We start from the raw sequence: 24,297 nt of genomic DNA, 5'->3' as shown, positions 1-24,297 counted from the left end.
GTTGCACAGAGGACAGCCAACATCAGCTGTAATTAGATCACTTCAATGGCTGCCCATTGAACAGCGCATTGAATTTAAATCATTAACTTTGCTATACATAGCAATAGATTGTGGGGGTGCAGCTGATCTTCAAAAACTTACCATATGTACAATCACGTGCTCTCAGATCAGCCTTTCAGGGTCTCATAGAAACTGTGCAGTTCAAACGAGCTAGATAGCCATAAAACACTGTGCGGCTAAGCTTTGGAACAAACTGCCTGTCCGAGACACCAGCCAAACAGCTTTTCAGCAAGAATTTGAAAAGCTGGCTTTTTATAGCCACATAGGCTTTTGTCATAACTTCACTTTCTACCCTTACACCCCAGCGTGAAGGCGCTTTGGCATTCGAGCGCTTTACAAGCAAATAAACATGAGCTAAAAGATGTTGCAGACTACCCTTATAAACAACTATTTGAAAAATCTACCTCAGATGCGCATACAATGGTTTCAAACAAGACACTTGAAAATATGTTTATTTAAAATACTTGGTACCTCGAACATTTTACATTGATGAAATGCATTTTACATGTATGAAATGGTTAGTTCATATTCGCTATAACTAGTCCTCCTTTAAGAGAATGATTGTGAAATCTGAAAGACTGCTCCAGGTGGCAAATGAAGACTCCTTAATTCACAAATCAAGGTCCAAGTTCGATTAAAAAAAGTTCCACATGGCATAAATAGTTAAAATCCATTAAAAAAAAATTATGCAGCAGGATAGGGACACTTGACCTGCAGTGCCCTTTAGATCAACTCGGTTGACCAGGAGGTAAGCGCTGTATGTGCTTTCAGTGCATTGAAGAATACTGTTAGAAGGGCGATCTCTTGATTTCAGGTTATCTTAAAGGCAGGACTGATGGAGGTTCTACAAGCGCGACCCTTCGGTACCTGAAAGATAGAATTCCACTTTAAACTGGTTTCTGTAAGGTTACATTACCTATACCACAAACAAAAAGTTTAACAGAGCTTAATATGGCAATATTAATGCATGCTAGAGTCCAGCACAGTAAAATCTTGTCTGCAAAATATGACCTGGACCCTAATCACATTATAAATCTATGAAAATGTAATCCTGCATGCACACTAGCTATAACACCTATAGGTATAGGACCATATCAAACCCCACTAGAGCAATGGTGATCAGCAAGGATGCATTCATAACTTGTGTTGTCTGCACAGTAAAGGTTACAAGTGCCAATTTAGAGGAAACAACTAATCGATCCAGCTATTAACCCCCCCCCCCCCCAAACTACTACAAAAGAGGCTACAAAAGATTTAAACTAAAAGCCACTTTGTAGTGATGATCATGCAGTTACTATGGCAAGAATAATGCACTATAGGCCTCTCCAGGCCACGTGTAATAAACACGCAAGTTTGCCCATTTTAGTGGTCCTTAACAGTTTGAGCAAGCAACCACTTGTTAGGCTTCTCGAACCACCAGCTACGCAGCAGTTTGGTCAGTCTACACTAAGAGGTGCAGAGAATGGTTCACAGGAGCCTTCACTATGAAATGGCCTATGCAAGAAGCCAAGAACATTAAGAATGCACTTTTGGCAAATTAAGAGACTTCTGGACCCTTGAAGATAGGTTCTGGGCTTCAGGCTAAGCCGACACTGGTCCACCAGTATACTAAAGCATTCAACTGACTTGCAACATCATGAACCTAAATGTGATCAGTGCATGCGGTCCAAACAGACACCCAACCCCATCATAAAGACCATTCAATCTTGTGATGGAGTTAATCTGCTGCAGCGCCCCATGCCAGCACCCTTTAACCAAAAGTACTTACTTGGAGTTCTTGTATTTCTCCTGTATTGCTTGCTGAGGAAGATGGGGTGCTCTAAGGCATGCTCTGTGTAGATCACTCAGGCAAGGCACTATCTCAATCAGTGAATAACCCGTGAAGGAAACCAGATTCTCAGGCTGGAAAAAAACAAACCAATATATAGATCCTTTACTGGGTGTTAATTTGCATGTCCAGCAGCTCCAGAAGTCTTATCAAGACAGGAACTGAAAGCATGGAATGTGGCTTGTGCTCACATCTGGTAAAAACTCTACAAAGGCAATACTAAAGTAACAAAAATACTGGCCCTGAAAAACTACCTTGTGTGAGGATGTGCTCAGTGACAGCAAAATGCAGTCACTCAAAGTGAAGGTAATCAGTGGCTGTAGTATGCTGGCCCACTGCCACATACTGTATGCAGTAGCGGACGGAAGCAAAGTGAATTACGACAGACAGTGAATGAGAGGTGGCTGAAATCCCCTTTATGCACATTATACATGTTTAGCATAATCAAAAGGTCTTACCGAACACCAGACCTGAAAACAAAAACGCAACTCTTAACATTCCTCCATAGCTACAAAGATAACCTGTATGAACAGGTTTCCGGTAAGTGTTTTGTCCATGACCAGCACGTAACCACTGATGGTGCTCTAAAATTGCTAAATATTTGTTTGGAAACAATTGAAGAAAAAAAATCTGCTGCCTCACAACCTAGAAGGTCAAGGGCTTTTGGGTACAACAATGGCTCTGGGAATGCATGTAAATACACAGGCTAGCAGAGTCTTACAACACCCCCTTATGGTACCAAAGGGTCTAGGGCATTCTTTTGAACTGTCACCCCACAATTTCCTTTACTAATTTCTCTAAGCTAACTTTAGGTTATCACTAAAATTGGTCTAGGAACTTTAAGTGTGTTTATCCTTGAAGTTATAAAACCAGTACTGGTGAAAGCGCCTGCCGAACTGTTCTATTGTACCCCCAGTCGTCAATGAACAAGGAACTGGATTATGTACATAGTGCCGTCCCTGCCTATATAAAATATCGCAGCCTTACTGGCTTCAATCTGCTTTGCATATTTGATTAACAGGCTATTCCTTAAGAAAATAGGGAAAGGGAGCAGTTAAGCGACTTCTCCTTAGCTACATAAATTAAGAGGGAACAAGAAAAGTCTGAATATGAAATGCCATCGCAAAGAACCCAACTACCCCAATCCAGCATGTTCACGCAGGACACATTGCAGCTCTGTCCCTCTTCCCCAGCGTGCCATAATAGTCAAATGATGCAGCAATCCCCTGCAGACAGAAGGCTACAATAGTGAATTTCTACCATCATACAAACATTGGGCAGCTTTAAGCCTCTACCACCATTGAAGTTGCGCAACGGAAAAGGTTTACATAATTGACTCCATTTCAAACTGCAGCTCTTCATATCAACCAGTGATTCACTTTCAAGCTCAAAAACCGAGCCATGGTTACCAATTGAACTATTGATGGTAATCATGCCTGTTCATAGAGGGAGCGGCCTCTGCTTAATCAGGCCACAACCATACATATGCAAATTCCCAATGGAAGTGTTGGGTAACTCATGGAACCATACCTGCACCACAATATGCATGTAGAGCAACTAGTAAGGAGGCCCTCAGATACACGAGTAGATATTCTGAATATTTACTGAGCGCTTTGTCGGGTCATCCCAAGAGTGGGGGAAAAAATAAATTAAAAAAAGGTGTTTACAAGACATAAGCAGCAGCCCAAGCCACAGCCTAGGCAACAAGTGACGTTGAACACAAGTGTCACTGGTTCCAACAGTTACACATAGGAAGCTGAGGAACCATCATTAACATACAACTATGGCATATAGTCAGTCAAAGCCACCCTTAAAATCTGTGGTATGCAGCTGTTTAATTATTCCAGTAACAAGAGAGACTGGACCTAGCAAAAACTGGACAGTACATTAGATGCTGGGTGGATGGCAAATGAGATCATTGAACTGGTTGATGAATACTTGCATGTTTCCTACTTGCATGACACCTGTAGCAAAAAGCACGACACCTGTAGCAAAAAGCACATGTTAACACGTTTTTGGATCATAAGGTAGACAAGCTGGTTTAACAAGTAGTTGTGGAAAACATTTAATCTGCAAGGTCCAAGGGAGGGCGTGACTTAACGATCCGGGCGGTGCATGTGATGTTGAGGGATTACTAGTTTAATGTAGCCTAAACACGTTAGGAGTTGCTACTATCTGCATAGCTACGAAGTGGGGTATTATGGCTATGGCTTTGATGTTTACAGTGAGCTACTGACCCCCAACAGGCAGCTTGGTAGAGCCAACTCAAAGTAGGCCCATTAGGAAAGGAAGAGGGATCAGACAGTTGTCCAATGGCTGAAGACCGAGTCAGTTCGACAATAGCAATTAGTGGTGTCAAAAGAAAGGGAATATCTGGTGTCAGCACACAGGTGAGAAGCTAAAGGTAAGATTTGACAGATTAAATATAGGGAGAGCAAAATGTGGAGGACTGAGCTTTGATGTACATCAAGTGTAAGGTGGTGGCATCATCAAGACTCACTAATTTAATCCCTGGTCTGATGTAAAGTTTGGTGGGTCGAGTAATCTGCTCAGATATTTTATTGAGACAAAGGGGAAAAATTGAGAGCAAATGCCACTGATGGGCAGAGGTAACAAAGTTAGACATGGCATAACTGAGAGTCAGGAAACTCTAATAAAAGTGCTAGATCAGGCAGCGAGGAGCTTAAAAACCAAGTCATTCAAATATTTTGGAGCAAGACAACATTCCAATATGTTATTCAGGGACAGAAGGCTTTGGGTGGGGGGCTGTTTGGGAAGAGAAGTGTTGACTCCTTGTGCTACGATTAGTCATGCAAGCTAAGGCATGAGCAGTTGGACAGTAGGGTGTAGTTTGAAGATTTGAATTGGTATCACTTGAGCAGAACAGGTGGTTAAAAGTGACATGTGGCAAGCAATCTAGAGAGGTTCATATGAGCCACCCTCCAACACAACCAAGTCAATGGTGGTTCCATTTTGTCAAACATTTAAATGCTAGCATTAAGCAAAAATGTTTGAAATAGGAAAGAAGATCTCCGCTCTGGGCAACTCCTTTAATAACCCTCTTGTCTCAAGCTTTACAACCCACCCCAGTAGAGAACCTTTCAACTACTCCAACAGGAAACACTCCAGAACCCAATCATGTCACCTAGTTTTAACCTCTCGTTATGACAAAATCTCACGTCTTCCTGCTGACTGTCTCCACTGGATATGGTGGAAAATCTTCCTGCAATAGTAGTTTGCACTGCAGAACTTGACATTTCCAAATCCTCTCAACAGAACACTACTGTTGGAATATATTCCCTGTCTGAATGAAGCACAACTTGATCCAAATATGCCTCTCGGCACCTTTAACCAGCAGCTGCACACACGCTAGAGTCCGCTGCAGCAAAACTGTGCCAATATCTTGAATTCAGTTACATTCTGGCCAATTCGCAGAAGGTTTGCACCATATTCACAGCATGGAATTAGCCTTCCTAGCAGTACTGGATGATTTGTGCACATATGCTGCCAGTTACATTAATACCACAATTCTTTTGAGCCTGCGAACTACAAGCTTATTAGACACTGTCTGGTGGTCAGCATTAATAACGTTTATTGGTTCATATTAGGTAGAAGTTACAATAGCACAATTTTGCTCTAACTGTTCTTGTGGCATCCATATGGACTCTGTCTAGTCGCTAATATCCAATGCCTCAGACCCAATCCTTTGGGAATCAATATAAACCTATCCAGGTACACAACTCCGGCCAAAACTGAGCAATCCCCTCCCCCACCTCATTGCCACGGAACTACCAGTTTACTGTCCACCAATGGATGGGCTTCCACTGGCAGGAGTGCAACAGTAGCAAGGTAGCAATCTGGATAGCTGTGGTAAACTAGACCCGTGGGCAATCCATTTCCCGTCTGATTGACTAATATCCCTGCCCCCCTCCATCCATCTGTTGTAATAACTTGAGGAAAAGCTAGGTGCTTGACTAATATCCCTGCCCCCTCCATCCATCTGTTGTAATAACTTGAGGAAAAGCTAGGTGCTTCACTCCAGGTGGAGTCAGATCTGTCCAGTGGTAGCACCTGTACATCATTTAAGCCACCGTAGACAGTTTTCATAATGGCATTCGAAGTAATGAACTGATTTTACAGCTATTGAAGCACAATTGGACTACTGAAATACCATCTACCTGGTTATGAACTACCATCCTACCAATATAGAACCTAGCAGCTAAGAGGAGACCGGGGTGACTGGTCCCTGCCATGCTAGGCCTATTTAACAATGGTCACTTGTGCGATTTTCAAAACTGCACAATCCATCACTAGGGTAGATCCCAGGAATTTTGACGCGGCTCACTGGATATATTCATTCTGTGCACCTCTGTACTGAATCTTTAGTTTCAGTAATCAACCTTTGCTATTTATAGGAGTCTTCTTGTTACATGGCTTCTCCGTTAGTGCTCCGGTGGAAAGCAGTTCACTCCAGCAGTTTACACCCAAATGATACCAATTCTCATTTTTCACCTTACATAAGTTTATGTAAAAATCAAGTTGAACTATTTCTGAATTAAGTCAAGGGTCACATGCCCTCCTGCCTTACCCCCACCGCTCCCCCAACAAAAGCACTAGAGCTTGCCAAAGATTATTAAGAGGGCACAGACGGTCTTAAGGTAAATTGGAGTTTACAGGTAGTACTGAGAGGCTCAGACACCCACTGTAGGAGAAGGCAATACCAGCTAAATTATTTATTCCTAAATCGGGATATGCTTTAAAGACCCAGACAAAAATTCGGCAATTAGGCTGCAGCCTGCAAAAGGAAGGCAGTAATACAGGTTACCCAAATGCAAGTAGTCAAATTCATGAATATTACAACTCCGTTGTAAAAAGAAAGAAAATGCTCTACTCACCCAAAAAACCTTATTCATGGTATAGTTCGCTAGACAATAAGCAGCTGCCGCCACCAATGACGGAAGATACTTCAAAAATGGCTCTGCATCTAGCAGACTCAGTTCAGCTACATACTAAAAGGGAACAAACAGCATCAGTGTGCATCCCATCAAAATGAACAAATCAAGGGCCATATAGCAGTCAACTCACCCTGGCAAAATTCTCAGTTTTGACACAAACTCCATGTCTTTGCAAGTACTGAAGTAGGAACTGGTTAGTGGTAGGCACAGTTAGGTCAAAAGCCAGAACTTTAAGGAGCAAGTGTTCCATTCTCAGCAGCTGTTTCTTGGTGTAAGTGTCATCGGTTATGTAAACAAATTCATCCACTTCAGGAGGATAAATCTCTTCATATTTCCTAGAAGGAAACAAACAAAACTAATTGCACCACGGCAAATTTCACATCTGCACTATTATTCACAAAGTTTCAGCATTTGGCCGGCAAAGTGAAAGACTAACTGTGCAAGCGGCAGGTGAATGTTGTGAAATTAGATTATACAACTGGATGCAGAACACATCTCAGACAAGGTTTATAGAAAAATACGCCAATTAATGTAGTTCAGAATGCATTCAACTATTCACTAACCAAAGGCAGGGGAGCCAAGGACTCCAGAGGAGTGTCCCAACAGTACTTAAAGGTGGGCTCCAAAAGCATAATCATTCATTCAGTCTTTATTTCGACAATTTCAGTCATAAAAGATTACAGTAAAAACATTTGTGCAAAACCGAGAATACATAAAATCATAACTTCATAAAAACAGATTTCATAAGACAGATTTAGCAGACAAATTAACAATCAGTGTAAAATCACCCCTGGGTACCGCTCTGATGAGGGAACATGACATCCAAAAACTCCTCAAAGGCATAATTGTTTGAATGTTAAAAGTGGTCGTCAAGGAGCCAGCTTTGGAGTCACACAACCATATGTTGTTTGTAATCCATAAAGGACTGCAAGCATTTTGCCCGAGACCCCACTGCATGCCTGTTCTGGATCATACCAGAGGTCCAATAGTCCCATTTTCCCTAGTTCGTTTCACGAATACAAGCCAGGGGATTTTTGCTGCACTACCATGGCTCAACACATCCTTTAATTCAGACCTGTAATGGGACAGTTCTGGGGTTATCCATAGCCTGCGCCAAAACCTTAAAGGCTTCAGAGCTAGCTCATCCTGGATAAAACTCAGTCCTAGGTGTCAATGGGAGGAGACGAGTACTTTGAGGGAGTGCACGTAACTGCCTCAAACTTATTCTCCACATTTGCAATTTCAGGCCGACAAGAGTGTCCCCAGAGTTCCCCACCGTAAAGGGCTGATGCCCTCACCTCAACTTTGTAAATCTCTAGTGCGGGACTCACGGGCTTAAATGTAGATGAATTTGACATTAAGGATACCACCCACTAGTTGGGAGAGTTTAAGTTGAGATTTGACCTGTTTGGGACCCCAGGAAAGATTTTAATAGTCACCCCCAGGTATTTAAAAGTCTGTACCCTCTCCAATCTAACCATACCCAGAAGCGGTGCTGGGCGGGTGAGTGCCAGAGGGCTGAAAATCATAAATTTAGTCTTCTCAGCATTGATTTCCAGTCCACGGCAACGGCAAAAGTCAATAAAGCCATCGAGCACTCGCTGGATCCCCATAGGGGACTTGGAAAGCAGGATGGTGTCATCGGCGAACATTATTGCTGGCACCCTCCTGCCTGCCAATCTGGGTGCATCATTATTGGGAACCGCATCCAAGTGTGATATAACACCATTCACATAGAGGCAAAACAGAGTTGGTGCCAGGACCCAACCCTGCCTGACCCCCCCTGGAAACTGGGAACCTGGACGACAGCACCCTGTCCCTCCCACATCTAACCTGTGCATAGTTGTGTATGCAACCTCATCAGGGCCAGCAGTATTGCCTTTGGGACACACCATATCCGAGAGCACTGCCCACAGTTTGCCGGTGGGTACTAGGTTAAACGCAGACTGGAGGTCCACGAAGACCATATAGAGGCTGCCACCCTCCAATACTGCAGTCTTCCAGAACATTATGAGACGGAAAATCTGGTCCACGGTTGAGGTTTTTTTCTGAATCCTGCCTGGTAGGGACCGAGGATGTCATGCTCCTCAATCCACTCTTGTAGAGGATCCAGAATTAGTCGGGAGAAGATTTTTTTGAGGAACGTCTGAGGCTAATGGGCCTGTAATTGGTTGGGAGCAGAGGAGAACCCTTCTTAAAAATTGGGACAATCTCCGCTCCCAACCAAGTACCCGGTATCTCCATACCTCCCAGAATCACGTTGAAGAGGGTGCAAAGGTAAGGGGCCCAAATCAGTTGATCCCTAAATAAATCACCGGGGAGCATATCTAGGCCGGGGGCCTTAACCGAGGCCAACTTCCCTATGGCAATATAGACTTCTTCGGCAGAGAATTCCAGCTCATCACCTTCCCCCAGTCTGGGTGTATGTATTAGCGGGCTTTCTACAGCATATAGGGTCTTAAAATGGAGTTCCCAGACCCCCGCCTCTATATTGGGTTCAATTGCAGATCTAGGCTCACCTGACCCTGTACTAACTATGGTCCAGAATCTACGTGCATCTCTTATGAGGAGGAGAGATTAGACCATTTGTCCATATCCCACTCCATCCTAGCATGGTTCATTATTTCTTTATAAAAGCATAATCAAAATGCAAAGATGCCAGCATCAAAACCCCCATCTTACAAAGGGATCCCTTCAACTAGGGATACCAGGTCTCATAATGCATGCATATTAGTGCAGCAAGGAATAGTAGGTCGACATTGCAAGGTCCAGATTACTGTATTCAGCCTGCTTTACAACCAGTATGTTGTACTTTTACGCCAGAAGGGATCATCCCCACTAAATAAAACGTACAAAGAGAGTAAAGTGTGCTGAAGAATGGAGTAACTTGGCTCTGCACTAGATATTTTGAGGGAAAAAAAAAAAAAAAAAAAGAGACTCCGTTGTGTAGGTTTCAAAAGTGTATTTAGACAATACATTCGAGAGGTAACTGAAGAAATGCCAGGTATAGTGAATATAAAACCCTGGAACATTACCATTTTAATCAATGGGTAAAAAAAAAAAAAAAAAAAAAAACTAATTATTTTTTTTTTTTTTTAGTTTGTAAACTCCTAGCCAGCCAGTTCTGGAGGGTGAGACGTCATGCCATCTACAATAGTTACCGGGGTGGCACATCTAGGAATATGTTTGGGTTTCCCATGGCCGTTGGGGGATAAACAAACCTAAAATGCTACTAAGATTCAACAGATGGGGAATGGTTTTGTTTCTGGGCAGTGGAAATAGAACCCCTGACCTGTGCTCAACCATTTATATTCCCAGGGAATCAGAAACCCAGGTGAACACAGATGTGTATCAAGCCTTGGCAGGGTTATGCTCCGCCATAAGGAAATAACTTATTTGGTAAACCAAATAATAATAAGACTAAGGAAAACTGACTATAATGGCAAATATTCAGCATGTTCTCCCGGCCATTCTGAGCAAGGTATGACCGACTAGCATCACGAAGTCTGTGGAATTGCCATATATATTCCAATGAACAAAGAAACCCGAGCCAATTGAGTTATCTGCATTAACATTATACAATTGACATTACATAAAAGACTACATGGTCTGAAAACCTACACATGGTATTATCATTCTACTGTTCATGCTAAAGTTTCCTTAGTTTGCATTCTGGGGTTTTGGTTTGTCCATTTGAGAACTACAAGAACATTGTCCCGAATGTGTCAAAAGTTATGGGTGCGCAACACGATGAGGTAGAAGGATTTGAACAATCAAATACAAATAAAAGAGTGTGATGGTGTTGGAAAGACAGATGAGTGTAAAAGAAGAACACTTCCACGCAAAGGTGCTCAAACAACCCAGCAACGAAAGGGTTGAAGATTTATGGCGGAGACTTTACTCTCTGGGAGGGAAAGAAACATAACTGACAAACAGTTTTAAAAAAACTTCTTAAGTAACCAGCAAGCTTAGGCACCTTATTGCTGCATATGTTGGGTGTAGGACTTTGCCTTTCTGCAAGAATATCCCCAAACTTGGACTTCACCCTCCGGTTTGCTGAACTGGCTTGTTGGTATTTAGACCCTGGGCACTCTACCAACTGCTCACCAATGCTGGTGCTTAACCTGGAGACACTGATCTGCAACCAATCAGCATACTTAATTTACTTGGAAGTCCCTACACCACTAGGGGTACTGCATACAGTAAGGGCCTATAAATTAAATGACATAAGTGGGCCAACCTACAGAGAGATGCTCCTGGAGTAGGGATTTCAAAGGTTACCCTCAATCCAACATAATATAAAAAAGCACATTCACAATACAAGCACACAAAAAAAGGGAGACGTGTACTGATCTGAGAAGACTTTGTATTTAGTATTTTCAGTGCTTGATCATAAGAAATTCCTTTACAATTTGAAATTATTAATGCAACATCACTGAAGTACCCATTTCAAACTAACAATTCTGGAGCAATTGTAAACAAGAGATCACTGGGAAGCAATAAATCCTCCTAACCACATACATTAGGAAACAGTCCAATTAAGTTTCTTCTTTGCTACAATCCTATTGCTAAGTGCCATTTTTAATCTTTAAAAAGAGTATCTTGACTTACTTAGATTTGTCGTTTTAGTCTGGATATGTATATATTTTTTTCATTGTGTAAAGTCTGTGGTGTTTTCACTGTGTTACTGTTTCAAGTGTTGCACAAATAACTTACACATTGCCTTGTAATTTTTACCCTGCCAGTTCTGTGCCAAGCTACCAGAGGGTGAGCATCGGTTAATTTATAGTGTGCATCTGACTTACCAATTAGGATTATGGGTCTTGCTTGTACAGGGTGCATACCTCTACCAATCAGAAACAATTTCAAGCAGTTATTATATTACAAAGTGATAACTTTCAATTGGGAGCAGGTAGAAATAATTTAAATGCCTCTTTAATAGTATGATATTTTTAAGTCAATTACAAAAACAACACTAGATAGTTGGCATGTTCTTATCCTAGCCATTTGATGCACATTTCTTGGACCACATCACTAGGTGTAGTTGGCAGCTGGTCTTTGTCTCACTGTCTGGGCGCAATACACAAAGGGAGGACATAGGTATTATCAGGATGGACCAACTCTGATTTGTTGGTGGGGGTCCTCCGTCACAAACATTGTAAAGCCTCTGCACACAACGGGTTTGTCACTAGTCTTGTTCTGACAGAAGAGCTGGGTCCAGGACAGTGGGGCAGGAAATTCCAGACACCTCTGGGTTTGGAACCCTCCAGACCTTCTACTTGAAAGCGAATACTAAGAATAGTTATTGGACAGTCGGACCCAAACACTTCAATACCTCTGTCCCAATGGAAGACTCAGGACTGCTAGGCTACAAGAAGGAATGCTACTGTGTTGGAAATGGCCCCATTATGGTGTTTTGCCTCCACTGCTTTTGCCTGTTCTGGTATTCTGCTGATCTACGTGCTACCCTTAGTACTTGAAGTGCTGTGCTCGTCATATACATACTGGTGATTGGTGTATACATGATTGGCTGATGAGATAGTTTTAAGTCCCTTGTATAGTGGTAAAGGCATGCAACTCAAATGCTCTATGAGCCTGAAGCACAGGTTCCATCACCCACGGAGGTAGCTCTTCAAATGTACCAGAGGTTTGCCATGGCAAAGCCTGTGTACTGGTTACCGTTTGGCTATTAAAATCTACTTGCCAGTGTCCAGCAGGTCTCTACATCTGAATACTTCCGGGGTGGCAGGGGAGACAGGATGCAGTGTCTGGTTCAACATATTGTATTTGTTATTTTGGTCTCAAATAATTTATTAAGTTTTACTTAAAGTTGGTGTGCAATTTTACAGTTTAAAGTGCTGCATAAATACTTTATGCATGGACTTTGTGCCAAGCTACCATAGGGTTGTGCGCATGTTAATTTGGAGTTTGCTTGTGTTTCACCCCAAAACGAATTGTGGTTGCTGCTCGAGAAGGGTTGCCCCCACCCTCCAAACCAATTTCCTACAATGGCGATGCAGCAGCTACCACAGGCAGATTGCCCAGTCTAACTTTCCTGAGATTGACCAACCCCTGAAGCGCAAGTCAGTTGATTTTTATTAAAAGTGAAATAATTTACTTTCTACCCCCTCAACCCTTGTATTCAATAGGGCCAAGTTCTTCCCGCCAGTGCAAGGAAGAATTAAGCGCCTTGGAGAATGAATGCATCCAGCCTTTAACACTTTAACCTAAAGCCTGGCATGCAAGTAAGACACCTATATAAAGTCTCACTGCCTCCATTTAGACCTGTATTGTAAATTAGGTGCACTGCAGAAAAGATTGCTGGGAGCACCAGGAGCAGAGAGGACAGTATGCCCCAGCAGACTGAAAACTGCAGGTGTGAAGTTGTGCCTGCAATGGGACCAGCGCATGACAGATTGACACTGCCAGCCCAATTTGGCAGCCAGGCCTGCAAAATTAAAGAGCACAGACCGCCGGGTGGGTGCAGCGAGACTGCTCCAGCCTGCAGAGGATACCTAGGAGCTCCTCTCCCCTTTACAGGGTGCACTCCGATGGGCATCCACTAATTGTGCATCAACTCTGACAGTGTGTTGCCTGACTGCACCCTAGTATGCAAGGCATGAGTAAATAGGCAAAAGTGTCTCCCCAGTCAACAACACATGCCTCGTGACCTCACAAGCATCTGCAGACCTTCCCATAATACCAAGGTGTCCTGAGAGCTAGAAACCAAGGCAGATGTCCAATACACTCCTGGGGACTTTTATACAGCCCCTAAAAGATTAAAATTGTCTACACTAGTCTATACAAAGGACTACAACTACCAGTTCCGATTTAACAATCTTGTAGAAGACCTAGACTAAGCCAAGCTCAGACTAGGAGTCATTTTGTAACCCTTAGCACGGAGCTAGTTTGAAATCAGGGGATACATTGTTCCAAGATCACATTGGTAGCAATACTATTCTAGGATGTGCTCTACCCAAGACTAACTGCTACAGGTTTCTGGATGGGGCCGTGGGTTCCATTAGAGGTTAAGAAGCTGAACACTAAGGAATGGATTACCAAGGATGACATCTTAACTAGACTCCTTACTACAAACACGTTTATTCAGCGAACACACATTTAGAGCAAATAGCAGTTGCATGCAAGGAAGCCAGCCAGCAGAACAGCTAAGTTGCCAAAATTAGAAACTTACGAAGCAAGAAGAATAGCAGCGGTTCCCACAAGCTGCAGCTTTCCTCGAAGGACGGACATGCAGGACAAAAAGCGGTCCAAGAAATTGACAGCCAGGTACAGTGTCTCAGGTCGAAGTTTATACTCCTCGCCAACTTCAACCAGCCAGTCAATCAAGATGGAGCGCATTCCTGCTGTGATATCTGGCTGCTTTCGCATGTAGAAGGCTTTCGGCCGATGCCTCATCTGCTCAGAAACGAAAAGCACACTTTACCGAATTGAAGCTGGTAAGCAGAAGTCAGTGAACAGAAAAATGGAAATTAAACATTCACCTTCGGGACAAAGCTCACAACACTTTATACGCCCCAACTAAAGCTACATTAGACCAAAGTTGAATTGGAAATGCCTCAGCCTAGGAGGCCAGCTAGTGTTAGAGTTTATAGTGAACCTGCTATGAGAAAGTAATAGCAATATTTAACGTGCCTTCATACTACTGTTTTATCATAAGACCCAAGATTTGTGTCACTTAATATGTACTGAGATACTCTTCAATTCCAATTTAATTTACATTAACTTGAAAGTGCATTAGTCCTCCCATACCCGTTAAATTTCGAATATGTCTGAAGTCCAAAGACATTTTAGTGTCATCCACATTTGCTGCGTCTTGTAGTAGGCTCTTAAACTTCCATTGCAAAGTGAGTTGGCAAAGATTTGCATCATTGTACCTTATTCAAGGCTTCCACATTTTATCGCCCGAGAACCTATGATCTGCTAGAAGCTGGATTTGCTAAAAGGAACATACCTGTTTTATCACTTCCATTGACCTGTTTTATCACTTCCATTGTTGAGAAAGTAACACATAACCGAAAGGTAGAGATTTTTGTATTACATACACCCAACACGATTTTGGTCGGATGCTGAGGTCTGTTTTAACGGCAATTCTCATTTTGGATTAAAAACAGACTAAGGCCTCTTGAAGTGCTGCAGTTTTTTTTTTTAACTGCATTAACGCTGCGATAAAAATTAGACCAGACCATTCCTTGCGCTGTACGGAATCATGGTGCACATTGAAGTCTGGTAAACACTCATTCCCCAGGAAGCCATTACAACCTGCAACTGCCCCAGCCACCCCCATTATCTCAGAAAGCCAGTTGGAGCTGGCTACAGGGGTTTAAAATATACGGAGTTCGACATAGGCTGCAGGACTGACTGCACTCCCATTTGCTTTCATACACTTTTTGTAGACTGGAACCTTACAATCGGCATGAGATCCTAAATGTTACAGGGATTACATATTGCCAGTTTATGGCTACTGCAACAGTCGTGTCCTGGCATTCTGGATGAATACATCAGTCCCTCGGGAGTAGGCCTGCATTTTGCAGGCTGAGGAATTTGAAGACATATCGTGGATCAACCAACAAACCATGCTCAAAATCCTTTTTCTCCGTCTCAATCCATCCATCATTTTATGCAGCCATGTTTACACTGACAGAGCCTTCTGGCACTGCCAGAATTGCTCGTCTCACAGGTCAATGTGGGCTTTTTTGGGGGGCTGATTTTATGATCTACATGCTTGCTTGTTAACAAAAGGATTTATACAAGGAGCTTGCAGCCTGCCCATTGCTTAAAATTAGTTGGCTTCATGGTCACTTTTATTTGCTACTTTTTAATTGACAAATCACTTCATACAGCTGGAACACTGACCAAATATGGATTGCTGTAGCTGGATTGCTGTCCTCCTGCTGGATGTGATTGAAGTACTATTTTTAGTATGTTTCCTCCGACATGTGATCTTGGTGGAAATTCTTGATTTCAAGCCATGTTTCACTATAGCTCACACAGGAACCCTTATTCTGACAAGGGTTATCTCCTTCAGAACATTTTCAATAAATCCTTGCTTTTGTGTTAGGTCTTTTTGCAGAATGCAATTTTCTTTTTCACTCATGTGGAGATTTAACAGATTTGCTCAGAGCACGGTGTTGTGCAAAAACACAACAAGCATTTGCTCTCTGCTTTGTGACCATTGCTGTATAGCAGAGGGGCTGTTGCGCAGCGTAAAAATGCTAACACATTAGCTTTGGCTGAATCAGCGTTTTAAAAAGCGTGTTTAACTACACTGCAAAGCCTCTGCACTGCTAAACATTGCCATAGCTCTTCTAGGAGAGACCTATTGGCTTTGCTCTGCTGGTTACTGTTGCTTTCTAAGATTAGCACAAACATCACCTGTAGCAATAAATTGCAGCCTCCATGCAGTATTCAATAATTTGCAAAACACCTAGAAAGCAGGTCTTTACAGATTACAATATTTTGCAGAATGTGGGCCTTTAAAGCCATTTGATTAGCAAAGGAGTTCACTTATTTTGCTGTCTGGGCTGATTGTGACCCAATCAGAGACTCTGTAGTCTGGAGAGTTTAAATGGTTGACAGTTAGTAGAAAATGGACCAAGACTGGTTTCCAACACGATTTAATTACTCCCACGCCATAGAGCATTTCCTAGCCCTTTCAATAATCACAAGTATGTATTTTATTTAAGGTATGTAGGATCAGTTTATGCGTGTCTGGCTTAATCTTTGGTTTGACCAAAATAGGGAATTTTATTTCTAAAATTAACAGCTGAGGAAAAGATTAAAATCTTTACCCCAGAGAGCTACCATTAAAATAAAAACAAAATCGAAATCATACTGAGAACGAGGTACTGATGCACTATTCTGTATCAAGGATAAATCTGTCCCAAAAAAAAAAAAATTAAGAAACTCATTCACACTTCAGGATTTTAAGCAAATGCACACTCCCCAAACATCTGAAAACCAAGTTAATTTCCTAATCTGCCTCATCTAAATGAAAACAGATTCTACACAATTTAGCTTGGCAACTGCAAGGCATTCTTGGTTGGTGAGAAATTAAAGCAAATTTGTTTGAATGCCCGCAACACTGGGGAGGGGGAATGGGGAAATAAAAGTCAGGCACCAGAACAAACCCCCTAGTAGGGTGGGGGGAACACAACCAGTCATCTAGGCCCCGTTTACAGATGGTTGGTGGGGGTCGATATAAGTGATCAGTGTGCATTTCAGTGGGATGAGTCATTTGAACTGCTGCTCAATCAAAATCAGCCATTTGGTCGGCTAGAGGTCCCGGTGTGTCTAGTGCTACAAATGTGGGCTGTTCGAGTATGTATGGTGTTGCTTGAATTTTTTTAACCTACACTTTAAAACCTAGATGCTGGCTGGATGAAGTACTAGAGTAAGGATTACAGGGTGTTTTATAAGTAGGGAATTTCTTCAGCTGTATTTCTCTGGACAGCTCTAGCCTAGAATTGTAGCTTACCAGGTCTTCATGACCTCTAGTCTCTGTAGCCGTGCATCTTCTCACTTCAAGGGTGAATAGCGTTGTACAATGGTCAGATTTTGTATAGTACAGAGTTGCCCTCCTAGTGGTGGGGTCTTGTGCTAAACCAGGTCTGTAAACATGGGTTTGCAAAATAGAGCAGTGGGGCAGCTGGGCAATTTCATTTAATCACTGCTCCCCTAGGATGCGAGTTCTTAGATGGTGCATTATCAGACCTCTGTCTCGGAAGAACCAGAGAGGAGACCGGTCTGCCTGAACTATTTTATTTTTTTAGCTGTACACCTCAGAACTGCAGCAAGATTATAGGCAGAGCACTTAATGTATAGACAACTCATATGTTCTGTGGCAGACCCATGGTTCGTGTGGAAGCAACATGAGTAAAGCAAACACCAATTATATGTTTGCAACTAAGTCAGTCAAGCACAAAACTTTATTCGATCTTTGAAACAGATCATAAAAGCACAAATTAATCAGATTAAAAAGCAATTTATAAAGCCATGTAAACATTCATGAGCTTAGAAGTCTTAAAATATCAAATTAGCAAACACACGTAATAAAGATATCGTAAAACCTCTTAAAGGCAGTTAAAATCCTAATGGGCTCTTAGGCTCATGTTACGTGAGTGACCCAGTTTTTCCTAGTTACTGCGATTTTAGACAACTGTCCCCGGCTTTTCCTCATAGAGGCCCACAGAAATGAAGCTAGAGAAAAGCAAACAAACGGGTCAGGGAGAGCCTTTAAGAAATACAGAGCCATCCTGCATGGTTTATACTTATGGGGTCTTAAAATTGGAAGACTAAATGCTTTTTACGTTAAGATAGTAATTGCAGAATAATATTAAATGTATTTTATTGAAGTAAGTCAGTCATAAATGCACTGCACATGTCCAACTGTAGAATGGCATATGCTCACCTCTGCTTCACGAAGGTATTGATGAATATCTTCGAAGTACTCTTCAGAAACCAATAAATCAGTATCCGATTCAGAGTGATCTTCTGTTAATTCGTCAGAATCATCTACCACTTGGGACTGGAAAGACGTATCTACCATCATAGGAGACCCTAAAAAAGTTGTACAGCATTACTGATGTAGCCACATCATACATGAAAGCCACACTTTACTTGTTCAAGTTTATTCAATGCTACACCGGATGTCCAGAAAAAGCCAATAAATTCAATGCTTCAAGATAAAGAAGCTCTTGATAGAATTGATAAAATCACCTTTGTTATAATAAAATGAACATAATGGACTTAAAAGAGTTTCAGGGTGTGCAAGAACTGGGCAGTGGAGTATATGGTTCAAATTGTGTATACCCCATGACAAAGGATAAGTTACCTGTACTGAGATCAAGAACCAGATTAAAGTCATTTTTCACAGCATTCAGATCCAGAGGTGGTTTAGTGGGCTCCACATTTTCAACCTGGAAGCGACATTTGTCCTTCGCATCTCTTGGCTCATCCACAAAGATGGAGAAACCCTGTTTGGTGGGCACACATGTATGAAGGTTCTTCCCAGGGAGAGGGACTGCATTCTCAGCCCCTGGTAAAAAGGCAACTGAAGGAGCACCCTAAAACAAAGACAACAGCTTTAGTGGGAGAGTTTTAAAAGTGATGAACAGTGAAGAGTCTTCGTCTTAGTAATGTGGATATCATAATGTACAACAACTCCCTCAAATAAGAATTATGAATTTAGTTTCCTTGTCATAGTGTTAATTACGTTCCTGCTCCAGCGCCTGAAGACCCCGTGATGAGCAGTGCCAAACAAATCGACATAATAGAAAAACGTGATAGACCTTCAGTCAGTCATTGACCTCTATGCAAGGGGAGCTCAGCAAACCAGTAGAAGTTAGACACCTTGCTTGGAACAGATGTTTACATGATGGGCTGTATTTTGCTTAAGACAAGCTATTCTGATAATTATGCGGAATGTGTAAACTAGCATGTTAACCTCTTGGGTTAGTGTGCCCTAGGGATGTAGAGGCTGGCCCTGTACCGGTGAGATGGAGAAACGACTGAGCTAGTAAGGTGATGCTTATCATTTAGCCACAATGTGATGTACTATTAAGGTGGCAATGCCATGGGTTAAGTCTAGTTTTTTTGTACCAGTTTGTTGCAACTGATCCATCTATTCTGCAATACCTGTTGCAGGGAAGTAACGAGCATGTGTTGCAAACAAGTCCTTTTTGTAGGATTACCCCAGACTGCTTGCCTTTCTCCACCTCTTTTTGCTGAAAGACTTACGTTGGCTTTAGGAATGAGCATTTTAGCACTACTAATCAGTGCTAAAGTGCATGTGCTTCTTTCTTAAAGAGGTTTAATTGGTGTACACCAGATTAATATTTAAAATTAAAATGCAAGTCCCTTGTAACGTGGTATACCATATACCCAGGGGCAGCAAGTTAAATGCTACTACTGGGCTGCAGCACTGATTGTGCCATCCACAGAAGTTGTATTTCAAACTACAGGTCTGTAACTGCAGGGCCCGTGAATGCAGTTTACGGTGACCGACTTGCCAAATCAGAAACTGCCCTTTTGTTACACATAAGTCGCTCCTAAGGAAGGAGCTATATGGCACTTAGGGCAGGGTGCTGTTAAGTAAAAGTTAGGACATGTACTCTTATGTTTTACATGTGCTGGTAGTGACAAAAAGCTAAAACCATTTTCCACTAATGTGAGGCCCATTCCTCTCATAGGCTAGCTTTGGGAATTCCTTCAGAACAAATTTAAGCCCCAATTCCAGATTAGAAAGGAGAAGCTACATCAGGTTTCATATATTTGGAACAGTGGTGATATACTCTATTGGGAAGTTTGATTTAAATATTACTATTTTAGAAATGCCACTTCTACAAAGTGGACATTTCTCTTTACTTTGCTCTCTGTGCCTGCAGCCTGTCTCCAATACACATCTGGGCTTGTGACAGCTACACTTTCTGCATTGCCTTTAGACAGGCACGAACGCAGGGTGGGTGTGATCGGACTCATTGGCATTCGGATATTCTTCCTGGGCAGGAAGGTCACAAATCTGAATAGGCTGTGTCCTTTCCCCACACAGGACTGTTTACCTCCCACAGATAGCCCGGCAAACAGGGCTGTGATGAAAGGTGACCTGTTCACTTCCAGGGGGGGGGGGGGCCTTTGAAGTCACCCACCACTTCAAAGGAATATTTTAGTACAAGTACTGGGGCTCTGGCCCTACCAGATCAGTACTACCAGATCAGTAGACTACTAGATTTGGGAAGAACTCTGCTAGAGTAAAGACTGCTGTACTTAAGGATTGCAACTTTGCCTCACCCTGCTGATCTGTCCTACTGAGGACAAGGACTAACTTTTCTCTTTGAACCCAGAGTGAATCAACAGGCTTGCCTCCTGTTTTCTGAGTCTCAGGGACAAGAAAGATTTCCTAAAACAGTGCTGGACTCAGCCTTCGGTGAGTCTTAACCTTGCCTGAGGAGCCCCCTCCAGTCCTGGGCCTCAGAAGTGGGTTCTGCTGCCGCCTTGCAACAAAACCTATGCATAGTCAATACTGCGCTGATGCTGTTTGACAACAGCAGTTCTACAGCCCGAGTGGCCCAAATACGCTCTGCCTACATTTCAGAGCTAGACAATGCAGTGACTAGACTGCATGGAAGAGATACACAATACAATACATCAGGCCCTCAAGTCAATGACTTGCTACATCCCTGGTACTGTAGCAGCAGGACCTACACGACTCTTGAAGCCAGCCTGGCCGCCATAACTGTTGGCCTGACCTTTAGATATACCCTGGTTCCTTGCGTCCTAAAGTATTTTAGTGCTATGGTCTTTTAACCGCCTCTCTGCCCATGACAGAACCACGCCGTCATGAGCCACAGGCGGCGTGTGGTTATGACGGCGTGGTTCCGTCATGCTGCGGTCACTGCCCACACAGCACTGATTACCCGCCTGTGCGGGCGAATTAGTGAGTGGGTGAAGTCGTGACAGAACTACGCCGTAATGAGCACAGCTCGCCCGTGGCTCATGACGGCATGGTTCCGTCACAGTGCTCCCTCCCCCCCCCGCAGAATTACTACCGCGGCCAAGGGGTTAAAGCACGGTTTTGCATTTTTTCTTTTTTTAAAGTATCTAATGTCTTAATCTCTTTTTACTCAGATAAATATTCTCACTTTTTCTAAACCTTTGGAGTGTTTCCGTGGTATTCTCATTGTTTTAATGTGTGTACGTAGTACAAATACATTAGTTAAGCCTGCCTCCTCTGTGCCAAGCTACCATGGGGTGAGCACAGGTTAATTTAAAGTGTATCTAGCTTACCCGGACTAGGATTGTGGTACCCAAATTTGACAGGGTGCAAACCTCTGCCAACTAGAGACTCCATTTAAAGGCCCTCTGTAGAGGGTCAGTTGGTAGAAAGTTACTCAAGCTAGTTCAAGTTGGCATAGTTGTACCCTACGAAAGCAATTGCTTTACAATAACGGATCCATGAAAGCAAGTTCTACATACAAAATAAATTGAAGTTATTAACCTAGTTCTTCTTAAACCAGCTATAGATCCAGGCCTTGCCATCCAACTTGTTAGATGAGCAGGTTAAGGTGATAACTAACACCTAGTCACCACATTACAAGTTCTGACATTTCTAGTATTCAAATCTGCTGTCCAGCCCTACACAGTAAGGGCATGATATGTACTCCTAATTTAGTCAGAATCTTATTCTATATTGTATGAAAATTCAGGGTGTAATGGCATGGGTGGTTTCAGTTCATGTTTTCCGGTGCTGCCACTTCTGCTCCTTTGACTTGCATCGTCAAAGAAAAATTAAAATGCTACATGGAAGATACTGTCTGTTGAACAAACAGGCTGAGAAGGACATAACATGACTGCTTGATAACTAAGGACATCCTACGATCAACCAGAGCAGAAAGAACAGCAAGTGAGTGAATGCGGAAACCCATTGTAAAATGTGTCGCGATGCAACTGAACACTAAACGCCGCCGTGAAGGGCTTATAGTAGTCATTGTTTCATTTACAACAAAGTTCACAGGTGTAGACTGGGACAGTGTGCATTCTATTTACAACCAAGTTCACAGGTGTAGACTGGGACAGTGTGCATTCTATTTAGCTTTAAGATCAATAATTATGTTGAAACATTACTGCAGCCGTCGATGTTGTACCTACTTCTAAATTATATATAAATACCCCAAACCGACATTAAACTCCTTTTAAAAGAATTGAAGGTCTGTTGCACGGAGCGCAGTTAATCTGAGCTCCCATCAGTTTCTACCTGGAAAAATGAGCGTCTGTGCTGGTCATTCTCAGTCAGCACCCCCAGCACGGCTCTGTGGTGAATACGCTGGGGCAGCAGGGCTGGCTGAGGTACGTTCTCCTTCATTATGGCAACGAACAGCTGGGAGTTGTCCTGGCCATAGGAGGTAGTCCTGAAGAACCCACTGGAGGAAGTAGCACGACGCATTGTTGGGGTACAAAAGCTGACAAAACAGAGCAGATACATCAGTTTTCACACAAACGTGCAGTATTTCCACAAAGAGAAGACATTTTGATATCACAGTGCACTGAGGCGTGCGAGCAGCTAGAAAGCACTATAATACTAACCAAGGTGGCAATTAGCGGGAGAATGTCAATTAGTTAGCCCGTGGAAACTACTAATGCGCACACGTCGCTAGATACGTAGTACAGCAAAACAGAAGTTATTACCAGACTCTTAAAATAAAAGCGTAAACTACAAAAAGCGTCAGTACGATCATTGTATTAAAACCTGCTCCAGAACACCTAATCCATAGCAGTGCTACATACTTCTAGTTTTCTGCAAGCTAAGTTTAGGTAGTAGTCTGGATTGCACAAAATTCATATTTTATTAACCCAGAGGCATTCGCTGAATAAGCGAAAATAAACATTAAAAGGGCATTAAGTTGAATAGTATTCCAGGAAACGCTTATTACAAGTCCGCATACCAACTAAACTGCCAAGCACGAGTGGAGGCAATTAAATAATAACTCGACGAGTTCGCTAATTTAGTTTCCTTTGACTCCTTCACCTAGAGACGCATCCATGTAGCAGTTTCTCGCAAGCCCACCCTTTGAGCATACATTTCTCTGCATTAATAACGAGGTCAATAGTTATAACAAGAAAACTACCACCCCATCAATTACCCTGCACCTATCCCAAACATCACCTTCCTAGTCTAGCCTCTTTTCACAGTTAGAAGCCAACTTATTCCTTCCATAGTTACAAAAATAGTCTATCTGCCCGCTCCCTATCAGAGCTCCACGGGACACACAACTACAAGTTAAGACATAAAATTGGCAGCGTATATCAGAATAAGACATAAGAGCAGTATCGGCTTAGATACATACTCGAAACAAGTTCTTAAACGCAGGCTCCAACAAAATCATAGCCAACCTTAACTGGGGGAAATTGAATGGTTCTGCACAGCCACCGCCTAGTCCCAAAGGCTAACAATCGTGAGTTTCTGCAAAGACATCCCAACTACTCCAGCAAACACCCCTACAAACACCCAAACTCCCCCAAGTCCTTCAGTAGGAAACAAGTTTCAAACAATAACAAGCCACTACATTAGCTGGTGCGGTGCTGTAGTTCCGTACGGCTGTTGTGCGGGCAGACAGGCAGTGATGGTCCGGTCAGCAAAGAGAAGCGGCCCCACCCCAGCTAGTTATAGCGAAGGGGCGGCTCCGGATTGGGCTGCGGCTGCTCAGGCACAGACGAGCTACAGCTGAGAAGTGACAGCCAAGCTCAATCTAAAGCGTCCGCGAGACACACGCAGCCCATTCAACTCGCCCGCGTCGCCACCAGTCGGCCAATCAAAGCGCGCGCAGCCAACCGACGGCCAATCACAACACGCGACCATCCCCAACACGACTTCTCGCCTTCACCAATCATTGTCTGGTGCCGTGAAAGGCGCCCAATCATGAATCTGCCCGGCTGTCCGAG

General features: G+C 42.8%; 1 protein-coding gene across 1 annotated transcript; it reads right to left on the bottom strand.

Annotated features, from left to right (window-relative positions):
• Window positions 1–489: 489 nt before the first annotated feature.
• On the bottom strand, window positions 490–24,064 carry CCNA1 (cyclin A1). Its single transcript, XM_078656006.1, has 9 exons — window positions 23,922–24,064; window positions 22,613–22,817; window positions 18,695–18,926; window positions 18,272–18,420; window positions 14,036–14,259; window positions 6,974–7,178; window positions 6,784–6,897; window positions 1,829–1,962; window positions 490–927 (listed from the first exon to the last, which is right to left on the bottom strand). The coding sequence occupies exons 2-9, from the start codon at window positions 22,799–22,801 to the stop codon at window positions 876–878; spliced, it is 1,299 nt and encodes a 432-aa protein (XP_078512132.1). The 5' UTR covers window positions 22,802–22,817; window positions 23,922–24,064; the 3' UTR covers window positions 490–875.
• Window positions 24,065–24,297: the final 233 nt, after the last annotated feature.

Source organism: Lissotriton helveticus, chromosome 8, assembly GCF_964261635.1.
Source record: "Lissotriton helveticus chromosome 8, aLisHel1.1, whole genome shotgun sequence".
In the NCBI taxonomy this organism is placed as follows: domain Eukaryota; kingdom Metazoa; phylum Chordata; class Amphibia; order Caudata; family Salamandridae; genus Lissotriton; species Lissotriton helveticus.
The sequence above is the reverse complement of the archived record's forward strand: the minus strand, read 5'-3'. Positions and strand labels throughout refer to the sequence as shown.

Excerpts from the sequence above, each read along its gene's own strand:
- CCNA1 (XM_078656006.1), bottom strand. The coding sequence starts at position 22,801 with ATGCGTCGTGCTACTTCCTCCAGTGGGTTCTTCAGGACTACCTCCTAT. Across the intron at positions 6,898-6,973 it reads AAACTGAGAATTTTGCCAGG|TATGTAGCTGAACTGAGTCT; the intron begins GTGAGTTGACTG and ends GTTCCCTTTTAG. Across the intron at positions 928-1,828 it reads GAGAAATACAAGAACTCCAA|GTACCGAAGGGTCGCGCTTG; the intron begins GTAAGTACTTTT and ends TCTATCTTTCAG.